At 39.9% G+C, this 23,005-nt stretch overlaps 1 protein-coding gene across 1 annotated transcript; it reads left to right on the top strand.

The window, feature by feature from the left end:
- Positions 1–5: 5 nt before the first annotated feature.
- Positions 6–17,309, top strand: ISOC1 (isochorismatase domain containing 1; the record flags this gene model as incomplete). The annotated part of the gene is made up of 5 exons (XM_019554710.1): positions 6–260; positions 5,434–5,553; positions 5,737–5,940; positions 6,259–6,375; positions 15,757–17,309. Coding segments are annotated over 5 exons (843 nt in total), but the record flags the coding sequence as incomplete, so codon positions are not given.
- Positions 17,310–23,005: the final 5,696 nt, after the last annotated feature.

Raw genomic sequence — 23,005 nt, 5'->3', positions numbered from 1 at the left:
GCCCGTGCCCGTGCCCGGCGGGGTCGGTGCCGGTCCTGTTCTGCTTCTCGGTGCTGGCGCGGCCGGCAGCGGTGCCGCGCGGGGCGGGCCACGAGCTGCTCATCCAGAAGTTCCTGAGCCTGTTCGGGGACCACATCGACCCGCACCGCAAGTTCGTGCTGCAGCTCTTCGCCGACGACTGGGGCCAGTACGTGGACCTGCCCAAGGGCTTCGCCGTGGGCGAGCGCTGCAAGCTGCGCCTCGTGCCGCTGCAGAGCCAGGTGAGCCTGAGCCCCGGGGGCCTCCGCCGCCCTCAGCCCCGCCGAGCGCCTGCTGCCGCCCTGCGGGGGGCAAGGGACCCCAGCCCGGCTTGGGCTCCCCTGGCGCCAGGGGCTGAGCCCCGTGTAGGAGAGGAGAGGCCCCCTGCAGGAGTTGAAAATCAGAACCTGGTGGGTCACTTGGGCAGACGTGTTAATCAGTGAGCTGGTTTAACTTAGTGTTAGACCTGCCCCGGGAGTCAAACCCTCCCTGGGACCTCCAGCGCCCGCCCTGTGTCAGCACCCTTGAGAGGTGGCCCCTGGGTGCTGGTCCCCCTGGAGAGGTTTGGGAGGGTGGCAGGCTGGGGTGTTAGGTCAGGGCTGAGGGTAGTCTAACGTAGAGGTTAGAGCACTGGTTCTCAATCTTTTTTTTTGGTACCAGGTCCTACTTGTGAACATGGATGACTGGTCCCAACCCAGTGTCCCTCACTCCCAACCCCTGCCCCAGCCCCCAGTGTGTGGGGCAGGGGGAGCCCCATGAAGCCCCTTTCCATGGTTTCCCATGTTTTTCTTCTTTAAAGGAGAATCCATTTTAAAGTTTGCTGATCCATTTTTTTAAGTTTGCTCATAACCCTTTCATGTGTTCTTGTGACCCATGGGTTGAGAAACACTGGGTTAGAGGATGGTTTGATGGGGATGATCCTGCCTTAGGCAGGGGTTACACAAGGTGATCTCTGGAGCTCCCTTCCAGCCCCACTTCTCTGGTGCCGGGGCTTGAGCTGGCAGCTTGAAAGTCGGTGCACGTTAGGCAGCTTCAAGAAGAAGCATCGGAGCTGGTGCTCGGGGCATAAATTGCTGTCTTAAAAAATAAAAATAAAAAAAGAAGTCAGGCAGCACATGGGGTAGCCCCACTGTGCCACTGCCTTGCTCTTGAATTGTAGCAGTGAGCTCCCAGGCCGAGGGAAGCTTCAGTGCAGAGGCAAAAGGGATTAGGCAAAACCTAAATCCAGGAGGAAGCCACCCAACAAGCTTGCTTTTTGGATTGAAAAAAGACTCATTATTAAGTTGGATAGTCTGAAGGCGCTTCCCAGAAGTATGCGCATCTCACGGTCACCCTTGGATTCAAGCTTCACGTTGAATGAATCCTGTTTCCCTCAGATGGATGGCGCATTGAGAGAGTAAACGCTAGTCATTTGAAATAACAGGTGCTGGACATTTATTTAACAAGCACATGGTAGGATAAAGTGAGGGAGGGGGCTTCATAGTTGGAAATAGTGAAGGTCACTGTTTAAAGAGCTTCTTGCATCTCAGTTTTCTGTCAGACTTTAGGTGTCTCTGAGTCTTGCATCCAGTTTCACACAATAGGCTTCTTGTAATGTGCAGGTTAGTAGGAGTTGTGTGGCAGTCAACCATGAAATCAGCATGCCAGACAGGATTTCATACTAAGCTATCTTTGTGTATGCTAGAAATCCCTGCTGCGTGCTGTGGCAGTTGCGCTTGAGCAAAATTAGCTTTTCTTTCCCCTTTCCCACCTTGGGGAGTTATTAAAAAAATAAAATAAAACAGGATGTTCTGAAACAAAAATATGGATTTTATGTTCAGAAGAATGTGCAGATTTCAGTTGGAGTTAAAACACTCCTGTGTGTGTGGGGCAGAAATAACAGATGAGTTAGAAATAGTATAATAAATGAAAAGTTTATTCTTTGGAACATTGGTAGGTTATTTGTATCTTCAGAAAAGACTTGTTTGTAAACTAAATGTAAACAACTGATGGAGGATCGGTTGAAATAAACTATCCAGTCAGACTTTTTGAATCTAATAATGTCGTTTTATACATCAGAAATATTTTTTTCAATATGTCTATTAGTGTGTGTCAAAGATCCTCCCTGATACTGTTTCTTTCTTTAATTAGGCTGCCAAGGATGTGATTGGAACATGATATGGGATAGTCATAACAAGATGAAAAGATAGTGCCTGAGAACAGCATTTACAGAAGGAAGGGCTGAAGTTGTATTCATTCACAAATGTATATATGACCAGAGGAATTGTCATTTAACTAGCCATTATTAGGGTCAAGTAAAGCAAAATTTTCTTGCAGAGTTGAGGGGGGAAAACAGGAGTTCTGCTCAATGAAAATGATCAGCATGGACTTCCAGTCCAAACTGAGTCAAGGGCAGAAAGAAGCAATGTAAGTAATGAAACGGAAGCTAGCTTAGAGTTCAAATAAACTAAGGCTGTATTAGTGACATAGATCATTCGTTTGTTTGTTTTCCTCTTCCAAGTGCAAATACCACTTTGCAAGAAATTCATGCACATGATACTCCAAGCCATGATCCTTGATTTGAATCCCTCTGCATGACTAGAGTCATAACTACTGTCTTGAGCTACAAGAGTTAGTATTGTGGTATCTGGTAATGCATCCTTAATAAACACAAATGACATTTTATTTGGTCATAATCTAACACAGGCTTCCAATCATTTTCATAGCACAGACCACATTGCGACGCTACTGTTATCTCATGGATTAAACTATAATCCAATTATAGCCCTATGGCAAAAGCAATTGCTTGCATGAAAAAGTAAATAGGGCAGTATTCACTAGGTCTTAGTTGCCTCCTTCATGTAATTTATTTAGCTGCTGATAATGAGGTTGAAACACTACTGTCTGACTAGCCAGCTCTTCTTGAACCTGCAGCAAATGGGCTTAATGATGGTACAGATTGGAAACATCTAGGGTACCGCTCTGCTGAAACTACACTGCTTTACATGCATCAATGCAAGTCAGTAGGATAGGTGGGTTACATTTGGCGTTCAACAAGACGTAGCCTGTCAAATTTTTAATTCCTATCCAGCAGTCATGTAGAACAAGTTACTATAGTAAATACTGCTGGTCTGGCTACTAAGCTAAAACGCTTCTATTTCCCACAACAAAAAAATCACTTCTTTCCTGATGCCTAATAGTTTGTGAGCAATGTTTTGCCTTGGGGGGGGGGTGAGACAAAACATATGTACATGCTGAATGAACAGAAGTGATTCCTTTTCATGTCACTAAGGACACGATCAGGTTCATCCTCTGGAGAAAAATAACAAAGTTCCTTAACTTTGGGACCCTGTTAATTCAAGGCAGGGCATATGGGTAAAAAGGATTTGCTCATTACAGTTGGCTGTGCCAGAGAGGTAGGCTTCCTGAAGGGGCAAGTGGAAGGAAGGAGATGCTGATACTTTGGGGTTAGACTGTATTTTTAGGGTTTGGAGATGTATCTGAAGGGAAGGCTGCTATGCTTGTTATGGCTTGGGGAGTTTTGAGGATAGGAACTAAGTGCATCAGTATGAAGCTGGAGATGATGTTTAATTTTATTATCGTTTTTGTGTTATTTGTGTTAACTCTAATCATTATTATTACACTTGTATCCTGGATTTATAAACTTTTGGCTTAAAATTTATTAACAACCATCTTCATCTTAGTTACCAAACTGTCGTTTTAAAATTTTGTCAAAGCTGGTATTTTCAGGTGCGTTTTAGAAGGAATTCTCACTTTTTGGTGCACATCTCAAGGTCAGGCTGCTCCTGTATGGTTGTAAGATTTTTGTGGGAAATACAGCCAAGAAGATGCTCTTTAGCAGCAGTTAAATATGAACTGCAACATTGAGTAGCTTCCAAGAAATTGTAATTTATTTTATTGAAATAAATATTTCAGCATTAGAACACTTTTTTCCCACTTTCTGAAGTGTGAACCCATCCTCATGTATGTGCTCCAGTGCCTTGTTTATTGCCTACCATTCAAGTCCTATGTTGAATACATTTTTTCTAATACCCTCAAGTTATTCTAGTGTTCTTATTATATGAGTTCTTCACAGGCCATATTGGATTTACTGTCAGATTTTACAAGAGAAAGGTTGAGGTATGGAGACTGCCAACATTTGTAAGTGTTTGCTAAGTTTGGACAACCTTTTCATTTGTGTACAGAATTTGATGTGCACAGACAGGGTTGCCAACTCTCTGTAAATTTATGAAGACTCTAAAAATAACCAGGCTAAAAATGACTGTCCACAAAGAAATTGTGCTGTTTGTAAATCTCAGAGTAGAAACAACTTCACAGAATTGGATCCATAAAAGTGCTATATAGCTCATTGAAGCTCCAAGGTTGGAAAATGAGCTAGATGCATGATTAAAGCAGCAATGCCACCTGGTGTCTGAGCAGAAGTGCAGCACCCCAAAGGTATCTTTTCCCAGGGTTTCATGGCAACCCCAACTCAACCCATCCAGCAGTGTGCTGGTGCTGCTACTCTTAGTGCTGCCTCCCATCTGCCTGTACCACTGATGGGTGGCAGGTAGGTAAGCAGTGGTCCTTCTTTGAGGACGTATGCTTTGATGGGAATGGGGCTGGTGAAAGTAAGGCTGTGAAGGGGAGAGCAGCATGGTTCAGGGCATACCCATTAGGGGGTGGGGGTGAGTTGGGGACCCCTGAGGTGTGGGCAGCATGGTGTAAAATCGTTACTGCGGTCAAGTAGAGTTGTCAACCCAAAAACATTTTTTTCCTCATCTCCAGACTTTTTTACTATAGTTTTGAACCCTGCCCTTGCCCAGGGTGTGGCAGAAGGGTTGCCTTTACATTATGTAAAACACATACCAGTAAAAACACATCTCAGTAAAAAGTAAGTTTGGTCCTCAGTAAAAACTTTGAAGATCGTCTGTCTGTAAATAACATTTATCTTGAATTGGCAACCCTCTGCCAGGACATGTCTAGACTGTCTGCAGACCATTCTTGCTAGTGCTTCAATAAAGCCTAGCAAACCAATTCCATATACCCTGAATCTCAGAAGGATGTAATTTAGTCTTTCTTAATGCAGTACTGGGCATGTGCTAAGAAACATTCCTAAGACAAAAACTTGGGGTATGGGGCCAGCACTGTACTAAGAATGGTCGCATTGCATTTTTTTCCAGGTGTTAAGTGTGATCGAAGCAGATGTGCCATGTGTAGTTGGTTCGAATGCAATGGACGCTTGGCCCTAGGTTCTGATTTTTTTTTTTCCAGCATATGTGACATTTTTGTTTAATTTTATACGCTTAAAGCATAGCATTAACATAACTAATTTCCATACTTTACAAATTAGATGGGCAAGTGCTAAAAATAGTACATTTTACAGGTAACTGTTAACTAGACTTATAAAGTTTAAATACTGTATTTTGTTTTCAGATGACTACATTGGGTACCTTGACACCCTCAAGCACTGTATTTTTCTGTTGTGATATGCAAGAAAGATTCAGACCTGCTATCAAATACTTTGGTGATATCATCAGTGTAGGACAACGATTGGTAGGTTTTCCACTCCAGCAGCTCCTCTCTAAAATAACTGTAAATTACTATCAGTATAGAGACTCTTCATGATTATGTTTTTAGTGGCTGGTGTTTTATAAAACCCAGTTTTTAAGTAAATGGTATGTATTATTGCTCAAAAATAACTTGTATGTTCTTTCTTTCTTTCTTTTTGCTTTGTAGCTCCAGGGTGCACGGGTTCTAGGAATTCCAGTTATTGTAACTGAGCAGTATCCCAAGGGCCTTGGAAGCACTGTTCAAGAAATTGATTTAACAGGAGCTAAACTTGTGCTCCCCAAAACAAAATTTTCGATGGTTTTGCCAGAAGTTGAAGCAGCATTAGCGGAGATCCCTGGAGTCCGCAGTGTTGTCTTGTTTGGAGTAGAAGTAGGTACTCTGTTACTATAGCGTAATGAAACACTCTTTTATGTTGATGTCTTGTGAAAAGTCATCATGTAAAGGATGAATTATTTAGGTTGGTGTCAGATTTTTAGAAGAGATAATCTGACGGTATGTTCAGTTAGACACATATAGGTTGGCTTTGTGGGACAAGGTCCTGTAATCAGTTTGTATTTAAAACTCCCATTTAATTCCATAGTGGGTTTCCCCCTCCCCAGTATGAAAAGGCTATAGGATTAGACCCTAATTGCTCTGTAGTTCTAGGCAGTGTTGCTTACCTCTTATAATATTGCTGTTTTTTTCCAGACGCATGTGTGCATCCAGCAAACAGCATTGGAGTTGATTGGCAGGGGTTTGGAAGTTCATATTGTAGCTGATGCCACCTCATCAAGAAGTATGATGGACAGAATGTTTGCTCTTGAGGTAATTTTCATGATTTAGATGCACATCCTTCTAAATCTTGGATCTGTGCGTTGTTCTCTTATTATTAAGGTTGCCAGCCGTTGCAGCTAAGTATGCAGGCTAGCAGAAATAAAAGGTCAGAGTGATATAGTCACCCACAAGTTAACTCACCAAGCAGCAGGAGGACCTTACGTGATGACCCGTGCCTATATGCAGAGCATGGAGTTGGGAAAATTTGGTAAAAATGGGAGTGTATCAAATAATATAGGTCATTCTGATTGACAGTATTTTAGGTTTTTGTGTTTAAAAATGTTACAGAACCTCATACTAGAATTCAGATTGGTATTTTGCTCAAAATATTGCTAAATTTAAACTCGTTGTTATTGCCCCTTCACATTTGACACAGTTCCTTTTTAAGCTCCTTTTAGTATACACAGAAAATTGAGTACAGCATAAACTAACCCTTTAGCTTTAAATCTCCAGAATCTTTACAAAATTACTTCATCATGACCAGGTAAATTCTTAGTCTAGCTGAACAACTTTGCAAATAATGTCAAAGTGGCAACATATAAAGCAAGAACATTCAAAAGTGTAGTTTCATTACATATACAGCTTCATGGAAATGAAGACACGTAGCTGCTTTGCAAGATTTTTTGTTAAAAAAAACAAGATGGGGAAAGAAAATGGTAACAGGCACTAAACGTGATTTTTTTTTCTCTGTATTTTAGCAGAATATCAAACTTTTATAATGAATAATAATTGCATAATTTTATTCTGTTTGCATAAAGTCAAAAAGTAGTTTAAGGTTTGACTAGAAATAGAAAGATTTAGGGGTAAAGGAAAATCAGTGGTATAGATTAAAACACAGTAACTTTGATTAAGCACAAGCTTAATGTAATCTGCCACATAATGCACGAGGAGCATTGTAGACTCGTTCCAAACTAGTGTACTATAGTAGTACTTGTCAGCAGCGGTCCCTCAATATGAGGATGACATTTTTCTAGTAAATAGGGATGTGGTTGTTGTGTGTGTAGGTGACTGAGGAGGCCAATTCAAGATCTGCATATTCAGCTGAAGATGTGACAAATAGTTCTAGAAGCAAGGGGCAGATTCTGGTGAAGTCTGGTCACAAGTCTTTCTTTTTGTCTGTCTCATCTGTCCGCCTCCAAAGTGAGGCAAATTTGCTTGAAATGATGAATGCCTTTTGGGGATGATTCAGTGCTTTATTCTCCCAGATAATGATATTAATATTGGGTTTCTTCGTATTGGCCTTCAGGGTGCCCTTGAATCTCTTCTGTTATTCTAGATCAGTGGCCATCAGTGAGTTAGGAGTATAGGACCTGCTTTGGGAGCTGACTGTCAGGCATCCTTAAAAGCCCTGTCCAATGGAACTGGTATATATAAACATGGCTTCAATGCTGATCATGATTCCTTGAGCCAGAATGCTGGCACTTGTTCTTCTGTCCTTCCAGTTGACATGGAGGATTTTTCTGATAACATCGCTGATGGTAATATTCAAACACTTTCAGGTATTTTTGATATGTTGCCCAAGTTTCATACCTATACAACAGGATAGGGATGACAAGGCCTGGTAGATGAGAAATTTGATTTTGGGTCCTGGTGTCATGATTGTTGAAGACATGCTTTTGGAGATATCCAGGGGCAGCACAGACAGATTTTTAGCTAGTGTTTAATATAATCAAATGATAGCTTTTGGGAAAGGTGGCTGCCCAGGTAGGGGAAATGGCAACATTCTCCAAGGATTTCCCTTTCATTGTAATATGTAGAAGAGTATCTGGATATTTAGGGGTGGATTGGTACAGGATCTTGGTTTTTATGAAGTTAACAGTGAGTTAAAGAATTCCATATGCTTCACAGAAGCAATCAAGAGTGCCCTGGAGCTCTTCAGTTGAGTGGGAACACATGACATAATCATCAGCATATTGAAGATCATTAATGGAGGTGTTGATTATCTTGGATTTAGAACATGACTGGTTGACATTTAAAGGAGTTCCTGTCCTTAGCGGTACTGGATCTGACTCTAGATGCAATTTATCAGCAATGAAATGAGGAATAGCTGTGAAAAAAGTGTTGGTGCAATCACACATCCTTGCTTGACTCCAATTCTAATAGTGAAGGGTCTGTTTGTGAGCCATTGTTTAGGTTGGTGGTTGCTCTCAGGTTGTCATGAAGTCTGATAATGGTAACAAATTTTGGCAGGCATCTAAATCCCATCAGGATTTTTTGTAGGATGTCCCTGTTGATTTGAATTGAAGACCTTAGTCAAGTCAGTGAAGACCCTGTAAAGATTTCAGTGTTACATGCAGCACTTCTACAGCTGTTTAACATCAAACATTGTTTCTATATGCTGTACCTCTCAGTGGCTTAAACCACTTTGTGACTTGGGTAGACTCTCTTCAGCAAGGAATGCAAGTCTTGTGAGGAGAATGCAGGAGACTGTTATTGAACTCCTGTCCATAGTGGAGAAAAATACCATAATAATTACTGTAATCGGTTCTTTCTGCTTTCTTGAATATGGTTACAATTCTGCTGTCTCAAGTCACTGAGAATCTGTTCGTGTTTCCAGATTTCCTTAATAACAATATGTATTTAGTGAGAGAGGTTTTTTCCTTTTACTTACGAAGAGAAAAGTCTAAGAGAAAAAGGTAATTTTTCTATGACAGGATTATTTCATATGGCTTGACTAGTACCTCCTACAACTTGTCTGTGATATTTAGCAACTTCAGCTTTAGTTATAGGTAGTGAGGAACAAGCGTGCAAATTCTCTGACCTCAAAACAGACACTGGACTGAGATTCAAGAGAGAGTCTAACTGCTAACTATCACAAACTTTTTGTCTTGGGAAGATCACATAAGCTCATGTACTTCAGTTCAGTTCACAGTACTTCTGTGAAATGGGTCCAATATAGTACTCTCTTACCTTTTGTAGAAGTATGATAATGAATTCAGTAGTAGTTGTGAGCCATGTATGTTGTATGATGGTGAAGACCACATAAGTACATAGATCAGTGGTTCACAGCCTTTTTAGACTCCAGGCACTTTATAATTTCTCTGAATTTAGCAGCACACGTTTAAAAAAAATGTTTTTTGAGTGGGGGGAAAAATAACGGAACAATTCTTCTGTTGCAAAGAACTCAGACTGCTACAGGTCAGAAGGTTTTTAACGCTGTGGATTCCTATTTGAAATCTCTGGGTTTATCTTGTAAATTATGTGTAGGTGTTTGCACACACAAGAACTAATATTGCAGGACACTTTGCAGCACCCTCAAAAGGATTTCAAAGCACCCCAGGGTATTGTGGGACCCCCCACTGAGAATCACTGACTCGGGTAAACTTCCAGTCTACTTCTTACCAGACTGCCGGGCATGAGTTTACTGATAGTGAGAGCTTTCATGTTAGCTGCAGCACACTTGTAGAAATCCTTCTTTGCTTTTGTCACTAATTACTGTCTGAGCTTAATACTTATTGCTGGAAGTATTTCAGCCCTTGTGGCCAACACTAAGTTGTTAATACTCCCATTTGATAGTGTTACTTTTAATCATGGCTCATTATCTCAAATAGTCAGTTCAGAGAGTCTTCTGTTGCTGGATTTTATTGCCACTACTTCTGGTCCCAGTTGCTTCCAACAACATGGATGTAACCAGCTTACAGGGACTGCCTCCAAAAGGATTTCTTTTCAGTCCTTTTGTTTTTGACTTATTCAGAATATCACCAACATGTTGAAATCAACTCCTGTGTCCTCTTGCAAGAGAGCGAGGGTCTTATGTATTTTAAGCTTTGAGGAACATTATTCAACTAAGTAATGCGCAGAACCATTTTTGCTGCACCTGACACATCTTTCATTCTTCCTGCAGATTTCTGTAAGATTTCTGCACCGTTAGTTGAGGACAAAACAACAGCCTACATTTGTAATTCATCTGCTCTGAACATCCTCCCTTTCACTAGAGAAGATCTTTCCCTCCACTTGAATAAATGTATGAATAGCGAATTAGAGATCTTATAATTTTCATCTGCTGTTATCTACTCGCTGCATGTTCCCATACATGTTGTTTTTACAATTTACTGACTTTCCTTCTCTACACAGCTTGTTCTTGATACCCTCCAGAATACTCTCCACAATTTAAAATATACAAAGAATTGCAGTGGCAGCTATCCTCTGGCTCTCTGCCAGAGATCAGTAACAACTGGTTATCACCTACCAAGCACCATGATAATAAACCCATGGTACAGACAGAAACTGTTTCAGGCCTTTTTAATCAACCTTGTGACCAAATCTTGAAGAGGAGAATTAATAGGGAATAGAATCTGTGCCTTTCACTCAGGGAAAAGAAGAAGTTTCCTCTGCATTATTTTCATCAGAGATGCAATTTCCTGATTTTTATTTGCATTTTATAATTCATGAAGAAACGATTCTTCATGTTTAAACAGGAGGCACATTAGGAAATCTTTTTTTTCTGAAAATTACCTCAAACCTACAAGAATATTACTGATTATCAGTATGTTGGTCGCTACATTCATTTACAACCCCATTGTTTTATGTTCTTCATAGATTTCATAGATGTTAGGGCTGGAAGGGGCCTTGGAAGATCATGGAGTTCAGCCCCCTGCCCCAGGGGCAGGAAGTCAGCTGGGGTCATAGGATCCCAGCAGGATGGAGGTCCAAATGTTTTTTAAAAGAGTCCATAGTAGGTGTTTGCACCACCTCTGAAGGCAGTCTATTTCAGGCCTTGGGGGCTCGGGCAGTAAAGAAATTTTTCCTTATGTCCAGCCTAAAACCTTTCTTGAGAGAGATCCTTTATTATACTCATCTGCTTGATGGACAGAATAGACGTGTCAGAGCAAATTTATTGTTCTGCTATGCCCTATTTCTCAGGAAAAGAGGATCTCTTGTTTTAACAACAATACTAGCATTTTCTCTCCTTTACAGATGTGATATCAAGATTCCCCTCAGAAAAAAAGTAATCTTTATGCATTAAAACATCTATTTCCATGCTCTAATTAGGAGAGAGGAATTGTATACAGGAGCTAAACTAGTTAATTAGTTGCCCAGCTGACAACTATATACTGGAACCTTCCTGGTCAGCACATGCAGCCTCAGGGAAATGTCTATCATTTATAGATCAGGATGCATATATATATATTGCTTCCTAGCACCCGGATAAATTTCCTCCCTTGTGTCATGGGTTTGGAAATTCTGTGTCTAAAAGCCTGCCTGGCTGCACTAAGTAAGGTGCAAAAGTCTAGCTATAAAGTAGGCCACAGCTCTTAGAGAAGAGAGCAAGACAGGAGAGTTCCTGACAGAGTCATCTCTACTGTGTTGCCCCCCAGCAAAGCTGATGAATGAAGTTGGGGAGTGTGGCTCATGGCAGAGAGAAAGCCCTGGAAGTAGCAGGCTGGAGTTTTAGGCAGGCTGAGCAGCCATGATGACTTGGAAGATATATTTGATAGTGCACAGTCCTAAGACTGGTAATTGTGATAGTGCTCAGAGAGACTGTCATGGTAGTGTTGACTAAGAACCAAAGACTGTTGGATGTGATTGCCAGTAAGAAGGAGGATATGAGAAGAGATACACAAGAAGGCCGTATTGGGACATGAATAATGTTGTGAGATTGACTGCATGGTGTTTACTGCCTCAAAGTAGTATAGCTCAAAAGGGAGTTGAGTGTATTAGCTCATTCATCAAGGTTTGTGGCATGTGACAGCATTTGTGTGTCATCTGAAATGTCACATTAGCAACACTGACCAGAGAGAGACTTCAAAAGTGAACTAAAATGCGGTAGGAGATGCACACTGGGGGTGTGGCAGATGTGTTTGTTCTTGACAATCGCATTTTTCAGTATAGTGTTTTAAATATTTGTTTCAGCTAATAGTTATGGTACCAGCTGTAGCAGTTTTTCTGGAGAAGGAAGGAATCATCTTTGCTATATTTCCAGCTGCTTATAGAAAAATGAACCTGCCTGGTTATAAACTGAAACTAAACTGTGTGCCCAGGGGAGTGAGCTTTCCTTTCTGTAGTGGCTCCAGTCTCTTGCAGCATTCCTCACCTTCACATAGCACTTTACTTTTCCTGCAGATTTCAAAATGTAATGATATTTGCCTGGAGTACCTCAATTATTTAATATGTTAAATTTAACTTGTGTTTTTTCCCATGTTGTCAAGGTATTCTACATCTATTGATGCTATAAGCAGTAAAAAGAGCTGAAATGAAAGTTTCAACCATGCCTATTTGTCATGTAGTTATTGCCTTTGCAGCTCTTCCTCTGAGGTAAAAAGACCCCCAAACAACCCAAAACAGATTACAGGAAAAAATACTGCTTCACCTTCACCTTGGGACTTTCAAAGCATGCTGTCCTACCACACGCGCATGTGCACACACACATGGATTGGTTCACATTATTATTGTGATCATGACAAAAAATCTGCACTCTGCTATTTAAGTGTTAATCCTCATTTTGAGTAAAAGAAGAAAACCCTATTTTAAGACCCTGCAGCTTCTGCTGGCGCACGTTGCCTTTGAGAGGTAGACACTGGTAACAAGTATGTTCCTTCCAACTTTTTATACCCTTTTTTTTTTCTCTTTTGTACTATGCAAATCCATGTGAAGCTGCTATACTAGACATAGAGATAGAGAGGAGGTGTGTTTCTGGATGTCCTACTTCCAGAGCAAGTCCCATGAGATAATGAGACCTAAGTGATGCATAACCCATGTACCAACTTTCTTCACAAGGAGAATTTTTCCTTTAAAGAACATGCTTTTTAAAATTTTCCAGGTAGCCATTCTGTAACAGAGCACTCTATCACTATTCTGCCTTAACAAGGGCATGACTAGCATGAGATCTACTCAGTGCCAAAAAAGTGACTGTTATTGCTTCATCACTTGCGTTTTTTTAGAGCACGTGGCAGTAATGTTTTTCCTTGCCAATGCATTGTACTTCACACTGATATTTCTTAACAGTATATCCTCTAATCATAGAGCTATATAAAATTAGTTGTGGAAGCAACCTCGAGAGGTCATCTAGACCAACCTCATGTTCAGATCAGGACCACCCCCAACTATATCACCCCAACCAAGGATTTGTCTAACAGGATCTTAATAACCTCCAGGGATGGAGAGTCCACAACCTTTATGAGTAACCTGTTCTAGGGTTTTACTACCCTCCTAGCAAGAGAGTTTTTTGTAATATCTAACCTAAACTTCCCTTGTTGCAACTTGAGACCGTTCACTGCTCCTTGTTCTGTTATCTGCCACCACTGAAAACAGTAGCTCCATTGTTTTCGGAGCTGTCCTTCAGGTAGTTGAAGGCTGCTATTAAATCCTCTCGCAGTCTTTTCTTTTGCAGACTAAATAAGCCCGGTTTCCTCAGCCTCTCCTCAGAAGTTGTGACCCAGCCCCGTAACCATTTTCAATGCCCTCTGCAGGACTCTCCAATTTGTCCACATCCTTTTTGTAGTGGGGACTCCAAAACTGGATGCTACTCCGGATGTGGCCTCACCAGTGTTGAATAGAGGAGAATAATCACTTTCCTTGATCTCCTGGCAACACTCCTACAGATACAGCCCAGTATGCCATTAGCCTTGTTTCCAAGAAGGCTAGAAAGTATCATTTGTAAAATTCTAATCGTAGCCTCAAGGCAAGCCTTTGGTGCTTAAATTCTACCACTTGTATCCATTTATATATGACCTAAGGAAGTTTTATGCATGGCAGCTAAGATTTTTCTCCACTGAAATTTCCCTAAATTTGTTGTATGCTATATCTATAATGATTAATTTTAAACTATTCATGACTTCATATGCTGTGAGAGTGTTCTGTTCTGTAGCAAATTGAGAATATTGTCTGCTGGAAATTATGCAGCTATTGTTAGCTTGGAGCAAACGGTATAGTCACTGTTTTACAGGATGTGTATTAATCATCAAATATGATACTTGCCTAAAAATAAGTTAGTGTTTTTTCCCCTTTTACTTAATCCAGTAACCAAGGAAATAAAAATCCCAGCTCTACCTAGAAGTTCTTCTTTACAACCCACAATAAAACCAACAGAGAGAAATACATACCCTTTTCATACCTCCTCCCCCCCCTGCTTCAGACCCCCTTGGTTATAATAATCTTCATGTTTTGTACAGCTTGGTGGAGGATAAGGAAATTAAAATAAGACCAAAGGTAGGGATATAAGGTGTGATGTTAACTAAGTAGCAACATAACTCTGCAGTGAAAGTTTAGCCAAGCAGAAAGGGGTGCAGCTTTTCTCCTGCATGCGCCAGGATAGCTTGCTGTACAGGCAACTGTTATAGCCGTCCAGATTTTGCAAGCAGTATAAGATGTATTTTGTTTTGAGACAGACCAGGGCTGTCCAACATTAGTGTTACTAAGAGCCACATGCTGTGAAAGCCAGTTGTCATCAGGGGGAGCTGTCCCCCCTCCCCACCCCAGGGATCTTTCCCCTGCTGCCTGGGTGGCCACCTTCCCCTGTCCATTGGTACCTGCAGCATGTGGCCATGGGATAGGTGGCTGCAGGGGCCTGTTATGTATATATTAACTACTCACAGGCTTCATATCGACTCCTTGCAGGCTACATGTGGTCCACAGGTCACCAGTTAGACAGCCCTGCGGCTAGACAAACATTACTCGAGTTAATTGGACAGGTACTGAATTACTTGAGATAAAACAGTTTTCTTGATTTGAACAGTTTTAACATTTATGTTGGGAATATTTTATAGTCTTTCAGAAAATCTGTGTATGCATAGTTGTTACATGGGCTGTAATGAAATATTTGCATCAGCTTTGAATTGTTAATAAAAATTATTTCTGTCTGACTAATACAATGGGTATTTGAAGTAACAAGTGAGGTCTGTAGAAGAGGTCTCCTCCCTGAAACTGCTTGTTTTAGTATACTGTGAAACGCTGGTATATTGGATGATACATAACAACAAGCCCTGAAAAAAAAAGCTGCTGTAGCAGCTACCCCACTGATTTTTTTTAAATATTACTTCCCACATAACACCATCCAACTTAAACTTTAACAGGAAAATATATTAAGCCTTTCAAAATCCTGCAAAATTAGAATATCTTCATTTTATATACAAGGAAACTGATGTTCTTAGAGAAAGGCAAGTAAAGCTCGCATAGACTGTCTGAATGGGAGAAATAGCCTTTTTGCCTAACAGGCCTTCACTTTTAGTCCAAGACAGCCCTTTCCATAATAAGCTATAATGAAATGGGCCAAACGCTTCCGTTTTAGTTTTATTGGTAGCATTGCCAATAAGCACTACTGAAACAGCTACAAGTTTATTATATAGCAGATATTTTTAAAGTATTATTCTGATCCTGCATGTTCCCATCCATACTAAATTTTTAAATTTTTTTTTCTCCCTTTTTCTCTTTCAGCGTCTTGCTCACACTGGAATTATAGTCACCACTAGTGAGGCTATATTGCTGCAGCTGGTAGCTGATAAAGAGCATCCAAAATTCAAAGAAATCCAAAATCTCATTAAGGCAAGTGCTCCTGAGTCAGGGCTCCTTTCCAAAGTTTAAAGAGGACCCACTGTAAAAGCAGAATGTCACTTTTAAGGAAGAAGTCAAGCTGTAAGCATACGCACACATTTTCTCACACAACTTTTGGCAGAAATGTTAAACTGAAAATTGACATATTTGTGCTTGCCTTAGCAAAATTTGTCTGGTTTTACTGTCCAGGTGCCAGTGTGTTCTGTTGAGTCAAAGATGTCAAAGGCTTTGGATATCATAGGATCCTTTTGTTGTCAGATTCTTATTTATTTTAAAATATAAAACTCAACAGAGGTAGGTGCCTGTTTGTCTGTACTGTACCCACTGATTGTAACAATTCCAGAAAGTGCATATATATGTGAAATCTCTTGATTGTGCACTTTAAAAAATGTACTCTGTTATTCTGTGTCATTTTTTGTATTAATAGTAGAGAAAAATGTATAGGATAAATGTAACGTGAAATGCTTTAACATTCTACATAAAGTATACTATTTTAATAGAGGAGAATTTCAGAAGAATAATATTAATAGATTTATATGTGTATAATGTCTTTTAGAGTAAAAAATGTAAATGCTTTAGCTTATTCAGTAGGAAAGACAAATGATGCAACAATAAAGGTTTGATTTTATTTTGGTGGTTGAAGTTAGATAGCATGGATTCTTGATTATTCTGTGCTTGATTAGCAGCTTTATTTCAACTGAAGGTTCCTTTTGGGTCTTCTAAAATTATGCAAAAGTTCTGGTTGCCCCATTTAAAATTATTTAACAAAAATCTGTTTATGACAAGGATTAAAGGATTGGCGTACAGTAATTTAAAACTAGTGACAGACTATTGGCAGTTTAAATTGCATGCAGATTCCTGAGGGAATACAAAAATCTGGAATACTTCAGTTTCAGACACTGAAGGATAGCTAATTATTTCTAGACATGTCTCCCAGATTTTAATCCTTGTATGGCCAGATTTAATAAACTCCATCTGGTTTCTGCATTTGGCTAAGCAAGTCCTGAAAAAAATCAACTTTTTCTGTGTTTGTGCAGACTTTTGCAGGACTGTTGTTGGATGGAGTTTAAATGGAATCTGGCCTAAAAGCATACTTTCAGAAAGGGCATCTGTAACTTGTTGCTATATATTTTATAGCTGGAACTAAACTTTAACACATGATTGTTCTTCTTGAAGGCACGTTCTTCATGTTCTAATGATTTAAAAATTGTTATATAGAGTTTACAATGAGAATATTTGACTTTTTTTTTTTTTAAAGCATTTTGAAAGTATCTAGTTGATAACACATAATGCTAACACTGGTCTTTTTGATATAAGAGTACTTAAAGCAAATGTAGTATCTGAAATGAATTATTATCCCCATAACATGGATCAAAGAATTTGTTCCAGAAAATATAACTTTTATGTTGAAAGCAAATAAAATATTAACACTTTCAGTCTCTCTGTGCTTGTGTTTTTTATTGAAGGGCAAATTCTGAAAACTTAATTCAACATCAGTGTTGTTCTAATTTGTGCAGCCTATGAACTTCCATGGATGTCAGGGGAATTTTGAGCATCAAAGGTGCATTGTGTCCCAGGAATAACGTTTTTCCTTATATTTTTGTGATCATTTATACTCTAAAGTTTAAGCAACTAACATGAATCTTGTAGTCATGGCCCAGAAGAGAGAAGAGGAAAGGAAAGAATTGAAGGAACCTTTTGTCCCGTGTCCTGACCTACTTCTACCTTCTTTTCTGGTATATTAATCATGCTGCCTAGCAAAGTGAAGTCCACTTAGATAACTATACACAAAAAATACTATAAATACCAAAGTGAAATATGATTCTGTTCCTTGTTATTTATATGTATATATCAGTTGGCGGGGGGAGGGGGCAAGTTAGGAAAATTTGTCAACAGTTTTCATGCATGTAGATTTTTTTTTTTTTTTTTTTTTTAAAGAGATGTTGTCAACTGTTGGAACACCATATTTTATTTGAAAAACAGGCATTTATATATGATTGCAGTTCTGGGGAATTCATTAAGACATCAGTATAACAGGGAGTTGATTTCCTGTAGGGCCACATGTATTTCCATCATCCCACACAGGTTTCACTGGAATTACAGTGCCAGAGCAAACCACCAAGGTCATAGAGCCTGAACAGTATCTCCTTTACTTCCAGCAAAGCTAAGATTTCCATGAGACTTGTGAAATGAATATATTGCTTGTGCTGCCCAAAAGTTGAAGGAAACAAAGCCCAACTGTTCCTTGTCCCAAATCAAAAAAAAAAAAAGAAGAGGAAACTTCATGAGATCTTTATGGCGGTTTCTTTTGCTTGAGTCATTTCCCAAGGAATAAAGAAGAAGAAAAGTAGTACTGGAATGATTAGAAAGGTTATGAAATATCCATCATTGGTAAATTGTAAGCTCATACCAACAAAGACTTGGCCAGCATGATTTAAACAGGGATGATCCTGCCTCTCCCACGAGGTCTTGACAGAATGACTTCCTGAGGTTCCTTGCAGTCCTACTTTTTCTATGAATCTAAGACTTTGGGGACAGAAATGTCTTTTAAATCTAATTCATATTCCCAGTGATGCTTATTTCTACTTAGAACACTTGCTACATTTATTAATTTCTTCTTAAAGTTTTTAAAAGCCCCAATTCGTCTGTGTGTGTTGGGGGTGTCCCCATAGCGCACTTGACTAAAAGTACTGTGTGTCTTGAGACTTTGGCTGAGAAGTAAGGCACAAGGCAAATGAAATGCTTTTCCTTTAGTAGTGCACTAATCAGCATATTTGCATGGTCTGAAGTGTCTTAATGAGATTATAATAGTTTGTTTAAAAACGAATTGCCAATTTGCGTGTTCCCCAGGCAATAAAGATTAAGACAATTTTATGCTATTTTTTTATGCTGCTGTTCAAGTTTTATTATGTTATTTATACTGGGGGCACATGGGCTTGCTTGCTGATTAGAGTACCACAGACGAGAAGAGTAGGAAAAGAGATCAAAGGACCAGTTTTGAGAGGTGGTGAACTCCAGCAGTTCTTTTTAAATTGGAGCCATTGGTCATTAGCTTATGCACAAGTTTCACAAACAACATCACCTTTGACTTAAGCACCTCCTTGATATGAAAACATTGGTAGCCTATTTGTTTTTAATGTTATGTTGATCCATCCTGTTTGACATACAATTATATTTTTTATTTTCCTTCTTCCCTAAAGTGGCATGTCAGATTTGTTTTCTATCTGTTTACTGCTGTGCCCAAGGAGTTACTTTATCTGTCCAGTTATTTAATTTAAGGAAGTGGTGCTCAACCTTTTTGCCCCAAGGGCCACATTGGCAGTCCCAGTCCATCCGTGGGTTCTCTGATGGTCCCAATCCAGTCTGTAGGGCAGGGGCAGTGGGACCTGATCTGGCCCTGCAGAGAGGTAGAGGCCAGCATGACCCCAGTCTAACCACATAGGTGGAGAGGGAATGACCTGGTCCTCACCCAGGTGCGCAGGGCTTGGGTATTTGGCAGTGGAGGAGGGTTGCCAGTATTACTGGCCACCACTTCCCCCACCACCAAACTCCCTGATCTGTGGGAATCTGCATGAGCCAAGAGCTAAGCTGTGCCTGGCAGTAAGGGGGGAATGGGGTAGAAGCTTTAGATGGCAGGCATAGGGGATGCCAGGGGTCTATGGGCCAAATTTTTCCCACAGGCCAGGGATTGAACACCCCTTATTGCCGGTACCATATTTACTCAAATCTAAGATGAGATCCCACCCTTCCCATACACCCCTCATCTAAGATTCCTGTACAAAGTGTGTGTGGGGGGGGTGGGGGGGAAGCAGGAAGCTGCTGTGGCTCTGACTGGCCCTGAGCCCAGGTCGGGGCTAGATCAGACCTATAGCAGTATCCTGCCTCCCACCCCAGCTTGCCCTCTAAAGCTGTGGAATGGGAGGAAGCAGTAGCGATTTTGGAGAGTGGGAGGGGCAGAGGCTGTGAGGAGCTAGGGGTGGGGCATGCTGGTGGCAAGTGACCAGGAAAGCTGCGAGGGGAAGAAGTGGGGGCAGAGGGCAAGGGATCCATCTGACTGCTCCACCCACTTTTTTCCCTGCTGTGGGGTGTAGAAACAAAGTTAAGACAATTCTCCACTAATTCTATACCTGGAAAATTACAACAAATTAATAAATTGTCCATATATAGAATCTAATTATTGAGGGGCTGTCTTAAATTCAGGGGAGACTTAGATTTGAGTAAATGCGGAATTTCTAAATGCCGATCAGTGTGACTTGCAGTGGTCAAGTCGTGAAAGGAAATAATCTACCTGAAAAGACTCTATTAAGACAGACAACACATTCATACTGCTAATCAGAATTCAGATGCTTTAAAGTGCACTTTATAATATTTTTCTGATAGTTTTAGTATTACTGACCTATAGAAATAATACAAATGTTTCTTTTGTTTCACTTATCTTTAATAAAAACACGTAAGTATGCATATGTGCTAATGCTAGCTTCTCTAATAAAGGAAAAACCCAGTCTAGTTGGTCATAGTTTACATAAACATAAAACTGTTGGAGAATATTGATGCATAAACCTATTGTCCTAAGTCTGCCTTTGATAAGTGACCTTTGGATAAATCTGGCAGCCTATGAATAAAAACACATTTGTGATATTTAGTACTGTGGCTGGTGTTCAATGTACTTGCAGTTCAACATGCAGTCTCTACACAAGGTACCTTAACAATGTTTTTTAAGGTTTGAACTGATCTCTCATACAGCAGATGAAATGTATACTCCTTATGTCTTAAAGCAAATTTGTTTCTCTGTGCAGGTATAGAGGATGGCTGCTTTATACTTCATCTTGCTAGGTTAGGGTAGAGAAGAAAGGACAGGTAGATTTTTTTTTCATGCTATTATGTGCCCATTTTTCAGTTTCAAATGTCCAAAGAGAATTTAGACTAAAAAATGAATTGGTCCCTTAGTGTATTGTGTGGTTTTGGTGAATACCATGGTACAATTCACTCACTTCTCTTCCATTCATTGACAGGAAATGGAGGAAATGCTCTCACTTTTTAATGATATCTTTGATAAAACTTTTGTTAATTTAAAGCTAGTAGATTCAAAGATTTCTTTTTTGTTTCTTTTAAAAACAACCCAGAACCACTAGTTTAGTGCTGTATCCTTTTCATTTAAATATATTTTCATTTAAAAATGAATTGGAGGGGACACTGGTTAAACCTAGTTAAGCACATCCTGCCATTTCTGTAGCATGAGTTAGTCTTTTGCAAGATTGCTCATATAAAGAAGTGGATAAAGCAGAAGTGGAAAAAATTATTACAAAGAAATCTAATGACCTGGGTCTTGTGCAAACCCCTCCTACTGTCTTTCAAAATTTCTGATACAATAAGCATTGTATCATAAAAATTTTGCTCCCTTGTTTGCAAGTTGTTGATGTACACCCTTTAATCTTTCACATGATAATGACTCATTTCAAACCCTTGCAGACTGAAAAGGGTTATCTAGTGTGGTACAATAGAAGACTAGTCATTAAAGGGAGCTTCAGAAGGGAAGCAATTATCTTTTGTGCAAACCTTTATTAAAAATCTAAACAAGCACAGCTATAAGTTTAAACAGAAATATGAAGTAAGAAAAAATAATCATCCCTGTCTCATAAATATGTAACACCCTGCTACTGAAAAGAGGTCTGATGTTTAAATAGACAGTCAGATAGGAAGGCATTCAAGTGCTGACTCTCTCCCCCAACATATGTGCCACCAATATAAGTCCCTTTATATTCAAGAAAATTATGCATATTCATAGCTTCTTGACCATACTTTGGTTTCCTTACCGCATTGTTTGGGGTTCAGAGAGACTAAAAAGGCTAGAGTTTTTCAGTTCAGGAAGGAGAAGGAGAGATACGACAGAGGTATATAAAAATCATAAAGGGTGTAGATAAAGTGAATAGGGAACTGTCAGGTTGTTACTACACATTACAATTAGTACTTTATAAGTCTAAGAAATGCTAGACTGTGTTAAAGTTAGTACATTCTCTGATCAGTCTCACAATAGGACCAAAACAAGGAGGCAGGTGGCCACTTTCAGGGGTAGATCACAGGGCTGACTGCCTTTTTATGTATTTCTTGCATAAGGAACCACCCCCCCCTTCCCCTGATTGGGGTGGTGGGTCTGTTGCATGCTATGGCAATGGAGCATTGTTCTGACACAGAATGGCACTTCCTGTGCTAGAAGTATTCTTCTAATCCTAATATCACTCTGACTAGTATAAACAATTACTAGTTGAATGCTATTTTTGCAGATAATTGATATTATACGTTTTACTTCTCTAAACTTCAAAATATTCAAAAGACCTTTTGCACCTGCTTAAGGTCTGTTATGCTGTTCTGGCCATACTTATTTATCACTTATTCTAAATCTTATGACTAAAGATTGCTTGCAGGTCCAAGGCTTGCTAAGACTCTAGGCTGTACCTATGTAAAGTATCTAATTTACAGGCCCTTTTGCCAGTTGGTTCCGTTTGCATTCCCACTATGTTTCTTTTTTTTTTTCTTTTTATTTACCTATATTAGACTTTAAGCTTCAACTCTAACCTTATCACCTTGCTTTTTTATTAATTTGTTTAGTTTTTTATATTAGTCCACTGATATGTTTTATGAATACATTTGAGCATATGGGCTGTTCATGAATTGTGGAACCTGTCTTTATCTTTTCTACTCTGTTATATACTGATCACTTTGCTTGATATGGAGTCTCTAGAGAGGGTAACACCAGACTGTCAGCATAGTCACCAGTGAAGTGACAGGTAAGAAATCAGTGAAATTGCCAAGCAGTCCTCACTTCGAAGAGACTGACAGCTCTGAAACAAAGCTGTTAGCTAGCCACTGAAGATCTTTTTGTTAGGTCTGAGCTACTGAGTTCCTAGGATTTGGGAACAAAAAGGAGATAGTGTAGGCCAGTTACTCTGAATCAGGGTGCCATAGCACCACGGGGTGCCTTAAGATCCTCTCAAGGCAGGGTGCTATGTGGTATTAGCACTGTTAGGTACTCCAACATGATTCACATGATAAGCTCTCAGATCTCAAACAGTGTCAAAAACATTCTGACTTGTTGTGGGCTTACTGCATTCTTTGTCACAGAAGAATTGTTCTA

The sequence above is a fragment of the Crocodylus porosus genome, unplaced genomic scaffold (genome assembly GCF_001723895.1).
Source record: "Crocodylus porosus isolate Cpor-Errol unplaced genomic scaffold, CroPor_comp1, whole genome shotgun sequence".
NCBI classification, from domain to species: domain Eukaryota; kingdom Metazoa; phylum Chordata; order Crocodylia; family Crocodylidae; genus Crocodylus; species Crocodylus porosus.
The sequence above is the reverse complement of the archived record's forward strand: the minus strand, read 5'-3'. Positions and strand labels throughout refer to the sequence as shown.